The sequence below is a fragment of the Jaculus jaculus genome, chromosome 11 (genome assembly GCF_020740685.1).
Source record: "Jaculus jaculus isolate mJacJac1 chromosome 11, mJacJac1.mat.Y.cur, whole genome shotgun sequence".
In the NCBI taxonomy this organism is placed as follows: domain Eukaryota; kingdom Metazoa; phylum Chordata; class Mammalia; order Rodentia; family Dipodidae; genus Jaculus; species Jaculus jaculus.
In genome coordinates this window covers 110,316,819-110,325,435 of record NC_059112.1, presented here as the reverse complement: position 1 = coordinate 110,325,435, position 8,617 = coordinate 110,316,819, and the positions used below count along the sequence as shown (strand labels likewise).

Genomic DNA, 8,617 nt, shown 5'->3' with positions numbered 1-8,617 from the left:
ACAGCAGGAGAGAGCTCTGGAACCTGGCAGTCCCATTACAGCACACAAGGATCCATGGCAGGGACAGGCATACACCCCATGTGTAACGGAGGCTGCAGCAAAGGGCCTATGTCCAACGAGGAACGCCTCAGGGGATGGCACTGGGTGGAGGAAATCCTGAGCCATGTGAGGCCAAAAGAGGGTCCTCTGCATGCAGGCCTGATATGAAGACCTGTGACTCCATGGGCCATGATGCCCTGGGTCAGAGATGTGTCCTGGGGCAGAAGCTGAGGCTCCCACACAAAAGAGGTGTCTGCCCCATCTCTCAACTCTTCCTGTCCCTGGGAAAAAGCCAAGATCTCCACGTGCCTGGACCCCAGCCTGAGCTCTGGCCTCCAGTTGCTCTCTTACATACCAGACCAACCCCAGCTTCCTTGGACAGCGAGCGAGAGCTTGTCACCACCCCAGAGCCATTCGCACCCAAGGGTGTGAGCTAGCATCTCACCTACCCAGCCCCAGCAGACATGAACTTGAAGCAGAACCCCAGATTTGGGCCCCAGACCTGCCTATGAACCTGAGATTCACTCTAGCCCCACCAATCACCTGTAAGCCCACCTGTGGTCCCGGGAGTCTCCTCCTGCCTTACTCACAACCCTGGTATTATCCCAATCCTACCCATGGCCCCAGATCCCTTGCCTATGTGTGGGGGTACATATATATGTATGTATGTGTATATATGTATATACATATATGTGTGTGTGTGTGTGTGTGTGTGTGTGTGTGTATGTATTCTGATGCTTTTCTGAGCCTCTCTGAAGGTGTCGGCTCACAGGCACAGGAGGAAGTGCACAGTGAGAACTCATCCTGCTGGATCCAATCTTTATTGCTTCAGATACAGGCACACTGCACAAACACCCACCAGCCCCAGGAGCCAGCAAGGATTCCCTGAAAGGTGGCTGTGTCCTGTCCTTGGCCCTGGGCTGCAAGGAGAAGGCAGTGAAAACAAGCCAGAAGCCCAAGGCTCTGTCTGGCAATCCAAGGTCCCTAGGAGCACGAGAGGCAGCTCAGGGGCCATGGTAGCCAGGAGGAGGCCAGGGCTTGGCTGAAGGAGAGGGAGTGCGTGGGGTTGCAAGGCTGATGCAGGAGGTGGTGGGGCGCAGCACAGCAGCAGGAGGATGCGCTGGGTGGGCCCGAGAAGCGGGACCCTCATGAGAAGCTGCTCCTCATGGAGCAGAGAGTGAGAGTTCAGGGTGAAAGGGCTGAGATGATGGGCTTCCTGTTAAACCAACCCCAGGCAGATGAAGGTGCCACCCAGTGGTCCCAGGAGCAGCAACAGACCACACAGCAAGGTCCCTGCACTGCTGGAAGAGAAGACTCTTTCATCTGGGGCTGAGTTCCACACTGTGCCCACAATCCACGTGGTGTAGACGCTGACGTTGGTATAAACACCGGGCCTCTTGGGCAGGGCACAGTCAGATCCCCAACTCACCACTCCCGCCTGGGTCCAGACCCCATCAATGTCACAGACCAGAGGACCGCCGGAGTCACCCTGGGAAGAAAGAAGAGGTGCAGAGGTGTCCGGGAGGCCTGAGCCTAAGCACGGGTAGAAAACGGAGGTTGTCGCCCAGCCTGGCCGACTCTCTTTGTCACAGTGGGCAGAGAATCAATGGGTTGAAAGTTTCTGAAAGGTGTCAGGGACTGAGGGAAAAGGGGGTTCCTGACAGATGGGGCAAACACCTTTGGGGCTGGAGAGATGGCAGTTAAAACCACTTGCTTGCAAAGCCTAATGGCCCAGGGTTCAATTCCCCAGTGCCCATGTAAGCCAGATGCACAAATGCACAAAGTGGGACAAGGAGCGTACTCTCTAAATAAAATGCAAACTTTTGCCTTTCAGAGTTTGGACCAGAATGAGCATTTTCTTGTTGTTGACATATTCTCTCTCTCATAGCTAATGCTGACCTCAAATTTGCTATGTAGCTGTGGTAGTTTGAATGTATGGCCCCACAGACTCAGGTGTTTTATTAAAACTAAGTTTGCAAGGGGCTGGAGAGATGGCTTAGCGGTTAAGCGCTTGCCTGTGAAGCCTAAGGACTCCGGTTCGAGGCTTGGTTCCCCAGGTCCCACGTTAGCCAGATGCACAAGGGGGCGCACGCGTCTGGAGTTCATTTGCAGAGGCTGGAAGCCCTGGCGCGCCCATTCTCTCTCTCTCCCTCTATCTGTCTTTCTCTCTGTGTCTGTCGCTCTCAAATAAATAAATAAATAAAATTAAAAAAAAAAAACAAAAAACTAAGTTTGCAGGGCTGGAGACATGGCTTAGAGGTTAAAGTGCTTACCTGCAAAGACTAAGGACCCAGGTTCAATTCTCCAGGTCCCACATAAGCCAGATGCACAAGGTGGCACATGTGTTTGGAGTTCATTTGCAGTGGCTGGAGGCCCTAGCATGCCCTTTCTTTCTTTCTTTCTTTCTTTCTTTCTTTCTTTCTTTCTTTCTTTCTTTCTTCCTTTCCTTCTTCCTTTCTCCCTCTCACTCTCTCTCCTCCCTCCCTCCCTCTCTAATAAATAAATAAAACTAAAAACCGAGCTTGCTCCGGGAGTGGTGGCGCACGCCTTTAATCCCAGCACTCGGGAGGCAGAGGTAGGAGGATCGTGTGAGTTGGAGGCCACCCTGAGACTGTATAGTGAATTCCAGGTGAGCCTGGACTAGAACAAGACCCTACCTCAAAAAAACAAAAAAAAATAAATAAAAACTGAGCTTGCAACTTGAGCCCCTAGTACGCAGATCTGTGCCGCAGGGGCCCCTCACTGAGGGTGGCTCTAGTGCAGCCCTACTAGGCGCGACGAGAGCAGTGTGACTGAAGCAGCTGTGTGGCGCTGGCTGCTGGTGGTCTGTCTCTCTGCTTGCATCCGTGGGCATGAGTCGGCTTCTCTCACCATTGATGGTGTCCTCCTGTAAGTGGTAAACCTGAAATAGACCTTCCCTCGCGTAAACTGTTTCTAGTTGGGTGTTTGCTCCAGCATTGAGAGCTGACCGCAACAGTAGCCACGGATGGCCTTGAACTTGTGAGGCTTTTGCTCCACCGCTCAGGTGCTGGGGTCACAAGCGGGCACCCCCATTCCCATTTTATGCAGTGTTGGAATTCACACCCAGGGCTTCTCTGCACGCTAGCTAGTCAGAGCTCTGCCAACTGAGCTCCACCAACAGCCCCCACCCCTCACCACCCAGTATCTCTTCTTTGAGGTAAACAACCAAAAATACTTGGTAGTCAGTATATGTGGATGAAAAGAAAAACAAAGCCAGCCAAGCTTGAAGCAGCCTACTTCTCATGAAAATACAGTCCAAGGCTCTGGTGTTATCTTTGGGAAAAGAAAAGTGTGCGCTGTGGCCTGTGTGAACCTACACTCACACGTAGCCCTAACCGTAACCCATTTCCGCTTTTTTTTTTTTTTTTTTCAAGGTAGAGTCTCGCTGTAGCCCAAACTGACCTGGAATTCACCATGTGGTCTCAGGTGGCTTCCAACTCACGGAGATCCTCCTACCTCTGCCTCCTGAATTCTGGGATTAAAGGCGTGCGCCACCACGCCCGGCTCACTTCAGCCATTTTTTGAGTCAAGCTTTATATGGGCGGCTGGGGAATCAGATCCTGGTTCAGGCTTTACAAGCCTTTAACCACTGAGCTATTTACCCATTCCTTTTTTTTTTTTTTTTTGCTTTTAATTTTATTTTATGAGAGGGAGGAAGGAAGGGAGGGAGAGACAATTGGCACACCAGGGCCTCCAGCCACTGAAATTGAACTCCAGACGCGTGCTCCACCTTGTGCGCATGTGCGACCTTGCATGCTTGCATCACCTTGCGCGTCTGGCTTACGTGGGATCTGAAGAGTCAAACATGGATCCTTGGGCTTCACCGGCAAGTGCCTTAACCACTCAGCCATCTCTCCAGCCCTTTTTTTTCTTAAATGCGTGTGTTTGTGTGCACTAGTATGGGCACACTCATGTGCACATGTGTGTGGAGCCAGGGACAACCTCAGGTGTCATTCTCAGGCACTGTCCACTTTTTGTGACAGGGTCCCTCGCTGGCCTGGAACTCATCAAGTAGATTAGACTAGCCAGCCAGCGAGCCTCAGGGACCCTCCTCTTCCACATCCCCAACGATGGGACTGGAAGCCCGTGCTACCACACTCAGCTGTTTCACATGGGTCCTAGGGAATGAATACACTCATGCTTGCAAGGTAAGCACTTTACCAAGGGCACTGTCTCCTCAGCTTAATTTGGTTCTCTTTTTTAGTTGGTGTGGGAGGGGGGGTCCTCCATCCAGGGAGGTTTCCAGGGTGCTGAGGAGAGAAACATCTGCCCACAGGCCACCTGGATTCTGGGCAGCGGAGCTGTCTGGGTATGGCTTGCTTACGTTACAGGCATCCTTCCGGCCTTCCTCGAAGCCAGCACACAGCATGTCCCCCAGGATGATGGGCTCCTGGCTGGGGATGGAGTTCTCCCGGTAGAAGGCGTCACAAGTCTGGGCATCAATGAGTGGGACCTGCAGCTCCTTCAGAGTGAAGGGTGGCGGGAGCGCTGGAGGGCGGATCAGGGGAGAGAACGTGTCACCCTCTCCCAGATGGGCTAGCCAGTTCTTCTGCCTCCTGGAAGAGCGGCCTAGTTTTCACCCATGAAACCCTGGCAGCTATGTCAGGGAGGCCCCCAAGATGTGGGCATTGGTTTGCACCAACATTCACAAGCTAGGCAGATCTGCTCCATTCCTCTGGGAGCTGGCATGGCGCAGATGTGCTGACTCAGCCTCCTCTCTCACAGTGTCAGAGTATTGGGGTGCGGTGGACTTATGGACATATGGTAAGACTCAAGACACTGGGCAGCAGCCCACACATGGCTTTGTGACCCTGGACTGTGGTCGCCTTACTTGTTTCGGCTTTCCAAGCATCAGAGGTAATTTAGGTCTAGAATGAGTTATAAAAATGCAACCCTATGCCAGGTGTGGTGACGCACACCTTTAATCCCAGCACTTGGGAGGCAGAAGTTGGAGGATCGCCATGAGTTTGAGGCCACCCTGAGACTACATAGTGAATTCCAGGTCAGCCTGGACTACAGTGAGACCCTACCTCGAAAAAATAAATAATAATAATAATAACTAATTTTAAAAAGAGATACAAGGATTGGTCCTTCCTAAAACTTCCAGGAGACATCTTAATTTCAGACTTCTGACCTCCTGAACTATGTGCAAACACTTTTCTGACTTGTTGTGAGCCCCGGGACAGGGGAACAAGATGTTATCACAAACGTGGATGACAGTGATGAACACCATATCAATGACAGTTCCTTGGCCCTCTTGGAAAAGGCCTGAAAGCACTCTGTCACACATCCCTGGCAGTAACCTCACCAGGTTGCCATTCTTGAGCTCTCACTCGCCAGAAGAAGGCCCAGGACGCTGTGGGGCTGGTGAAGGCAGCCCCACTGAGAATGAGTCCCAGCAGGCCCTGCTTGCGCGGGTCCAAGTGACAGAGATGACAGAAGTGTGGCCCGGGTTGTGCTGGCAACCCTGATCCCTCTGACGGACCCAGCCCTTTTCTTCTGGTTGTCAGATAACACGACAACATCTTGAAGCATGCTGTGCGTGGTGGCCGTCCTGGGAGTGTGAGGTCCATGGGGGTCCTTTCTGAGGGTGGGGGCTGGGCAGCTGGCAGCTGGAGGGTGTGAAAAGTGCCCCTGGCTGCACACCCCCAGCCCCTGCCCTTTCACCAGCTCTCAACATCCTTACCTTGATTCATGCCGATGTTCCCCCAGCCAGTCACCCAGCACCAGATGCCAGGATCCACAGGGTCTTCAGGTCTGGGGAGGCAGACTGGGAGGATGAGGTCACTGAAAGAGACAGGTGTGTCCAGCTGCACCAGGGCAATGTCTCCGCTGCTGTGCTCCTCTGCCGAGTAGCTCGGATACTTGACACACTGGGCCACCGCTCGGAGCTCCCCAGGTTCACCATCCTCGGGGTAGGAGGAGATGGAGCCCAGAAGTACTTTGTAGGCAGACAGGGGCTCACCCCTGAGGGAAGGGAAAGTAAGGGGGCCTCATGGGTAAGAATGAAAGACAATTTTTTAAAATTTATTTATTTGCAAGCAGAGAGACAGACAGACAGACAGAGAATGGGTGCACCAGGGCTTCCAGCTGCTTCAAACCAATACCAGATACATGTGCCACCTTATGCATCTGGCTTACATGGGCCCTGGGGAATTGAACCTGGGCCCTTTGGCTTTGCAGGCAAATGCCTTAACTGCTAAGCTATCTTTCCAGCCCTGAAAGACAATCTTTATGCCTGGCATGGACTCTAATATCACTACTGGGCTTTTGTGAGAGCTGAGCACATGTCAACAAAGCCAGGCACCCCCTTAAAGGTCACCATAACCCATAAATCTCCCATAACTTCCTTCGTTTTGTAGGAAAGTAACTGAGGAAGTCAGAACACCCATCCAAAAGCTACTGAGCTGTGCACTCAAGACCTTGGATTCTCAAAGGACTTTTCCAGACAGAGTCCATTCTTGGGAGAAGAGCTGTGTTTAACTCTTTCCCTTCCTTTCCTCAGGGATGCTAGAAGGACACAGCCCTGATTCATCTCCTGCCAAAGTAGGCAGAGGCTGTGGTTCATATGGAGAAATGAGGGCATAAAGAATGAATGGAAGGGGCTAGAGAAATGGCTTAGTGGTTAAGGCCCTTGCCTGCAAAGCCTAAGGACCCAGGTTCAATTCTCCAGGTCCCACATAAGCCAGATGCACATGGTGGTGCATGTGTCTGCAGTTCACTTGCAGTAGCTAGAGGCCCTGGTGCGCCCATTCTCACTTTCCTCTCCCCATCTCTCTGTCTCTAATACATGAATAAATGAATAAAAATAAATCTTTAAAAAATTATAAAAATAAAAATAAATAAATAAGAACGAATGAAGGGAGGCTCTACTGGCCCCGGGCACACACACCAACCCCAGGGAGGCACTCACTGGCTGAAGCAGTGGGCGGCGGTCAGCACCCAGTCCTCGGCAATGAGGGAACCGCCACAGACGTGTTGTCCATACTCCCTCAAGCTGACCTGCCAGGGCCACCGGCCAGGCTGGGCATCCTGCCCCGACACAATCCGGCCTGATGTCCCGGGACGTCCACACACTGCAGGAATTAGTAGGCACGTGACACACAGCAACTTTACCCTCCCTTGTGCCCTCAGAGCTCTCTCCATTATCACAGCCCCTGGGAGCTGAGTACCAGCATAGGCCGGTCGGTGAGAGGCTGAATCAGAATTCCTGGCTCCTAACAGCACCAGCTCAAACTAAGGAACAAGACAGCCCTCTGGGTCTGCGCCAGACCTACACTCCACACTTGTCCTAAAGTTCTTGTCTACACCCATGTCACCCTACCTGAATCCAAGTCGTTTCTGTAAGAAAGAGCTGGGGGACTCTCACCCCCCAAAAGGGCTCCGGGAAGGATGAACAGGACCATAGGCAGGGCCAACTTCATGACTGCGTACAGACGCGCTCAGCCTGGGCTTGGGGTCAGAGTTCCAGACACTCCAGGAACAAGGAAGGCAGCGGCGGCCCTGGTGGGGCTCCTGGGTGGGGCTGAGCCTCACACCTGCACCCCAGCCCTGGGAGGGGCCAAGACCTCCACTGCCCCCGGGCAAAAGGAGTCGGCCTCGGCCTCCCCGCAGCCTGCATGGTCTGGAATCCTTGGTCAGATTTTTGCCCCCAGCCCCAGCCCCTTGCTGTGACCCGAGAATCCTGGCACTCAAAACCTCCACCTTTTATTGGCACAAGCCCACTGCATTATGGGTGTGGCTTGCACCAACCGCAGGGCACACCTTCACTCACTCCTCAGAAGCTGTTAAAATTCCACCTCACAGCACAGGAAGTGAGACTGAGGTGGAGGGTTAAGCTCTACAAGGACAAAGCCAGAAAACTCCACCCCAGGTTCTGGGCGACAGCAATCAGCGTGTTGTATTGCAGCTTCCAGCCTGCGTGGGAGGTGGAAGAAGACAGGTGGGCCTGAGCTGTAGACCCCAGAGCCTGCTAGGGGGTACCCCGAACCAAGCACACCCTTCCGTGCCCCATCATTCACTCATCATTCTTGTTAGCCATCTGGAAACCAATCCCGGGAAAGCTCGAGTCCCCAAGTGGTGCGGTCACGCGCAGCAGACACCTGCATGTTCACCGCTTAACCACCAGGGGGCGGCCGTGTGCCCAGCCCTGGGGCTCGCAGAGGTGGTGCAGGCGAGGGAGGAGGGCTGGTTAAAACACGTGCCGTCATTCCTAGCTGGAGCATAACTTTTATCAGTATAGACTATCCCTGTATTAACCAGGGTTTTCCAGAGGAACAGAACCAATAGAATGAATTGTAGTAGAAGAGGAATTTATTGGATTAGGTTTATGGCAGTCATGCCAGCTGCATAGTGCAGCATGGCCGGACATCTCAGGACTCCCAATTCAGCACCAAAGGTCTGGATGATTTCTGGAGAGCCACTGCTCCTCAGTCCACCTTGGAAGGCCGAGGAAGCTCGATTCCAATGCCAACAAAGGAGAGCTGACGAGGACAGAGAACAGGACAGGTGCAGGTATGAGTGAAGACACGGGCAAACAGCCCAGGCAGCCAGGTGG

At 53.0% G+C, this 8,617-nt stretch overlaps 1 protein-coding gene across 2 annotated transcripts; it reads right to left on the bottom strand.

The window, feature by feature from the left end:
• Positions 1–870: 870 nt before the first annotated feature.
• LOC105943634 (serine protease 33-like) lies at positions 871–7,485 on the bottom strand. Of its 2 annotated transcripts, XM_045130234.1 has the most exons (6): positions 7,385–7,485; positions 6,974–7,136; positions 5,747–6,027; positions 4,385–4,548; positions 1,469–1,528; positions 871–1,340 (listed from the first exon to the last, which is right to left on the bottom strand). In XM_045130234.1, the coding sequence occupies exons 1-6, from the start codon at positions 7,482–7,484 to the stop codon at positions 1,203–1,205; spliced, it is 906 nt and encodes a 301-aa protein (XP_044986169.1). In that variant the 5' UTR covers position 7,485; the 3' UTR covers positions 871–1,202. The 2 variants fall into 2 exon arrangements, with proteins under 2 accessions (XP_044986169.1, XP_012802837.2); XM_012947383.2 differs by having other exon boundaries at positions 871–1,528.
• Between the last annotated feature and the right edge of the window lie 1,132 nt (positions 7,486–8,617).

What these genes read in the sequence shown, in the direction of transcription:
- LOC105943634 (XM_012947383.2), bottom strand. Translation starts at nt 7,484, where the DNA reads ATGAAGTTGGCCCTGCCTATGGTCCTGTTCATCCTTCCCGGAGCCCTT. An exon ending in GAACATCGGCATGAATCAAG is followed by an intron (nt 4,549 to 5,746) that starts GTAAGGATGTTG and finishes TCCGCCCTCCAG; the next exon opens with CGCTCCCGCCACCCTTCACT. An exon ending in GCCGGAAGGATGCCTGTAAC is followed by an intron (nt 1,529 to 4,384) that starts GTAAGCAAGCCA and finishes CTTTCTTCCCAG; the next exon opens with GGTGACTCCGGCGGTCCTCT.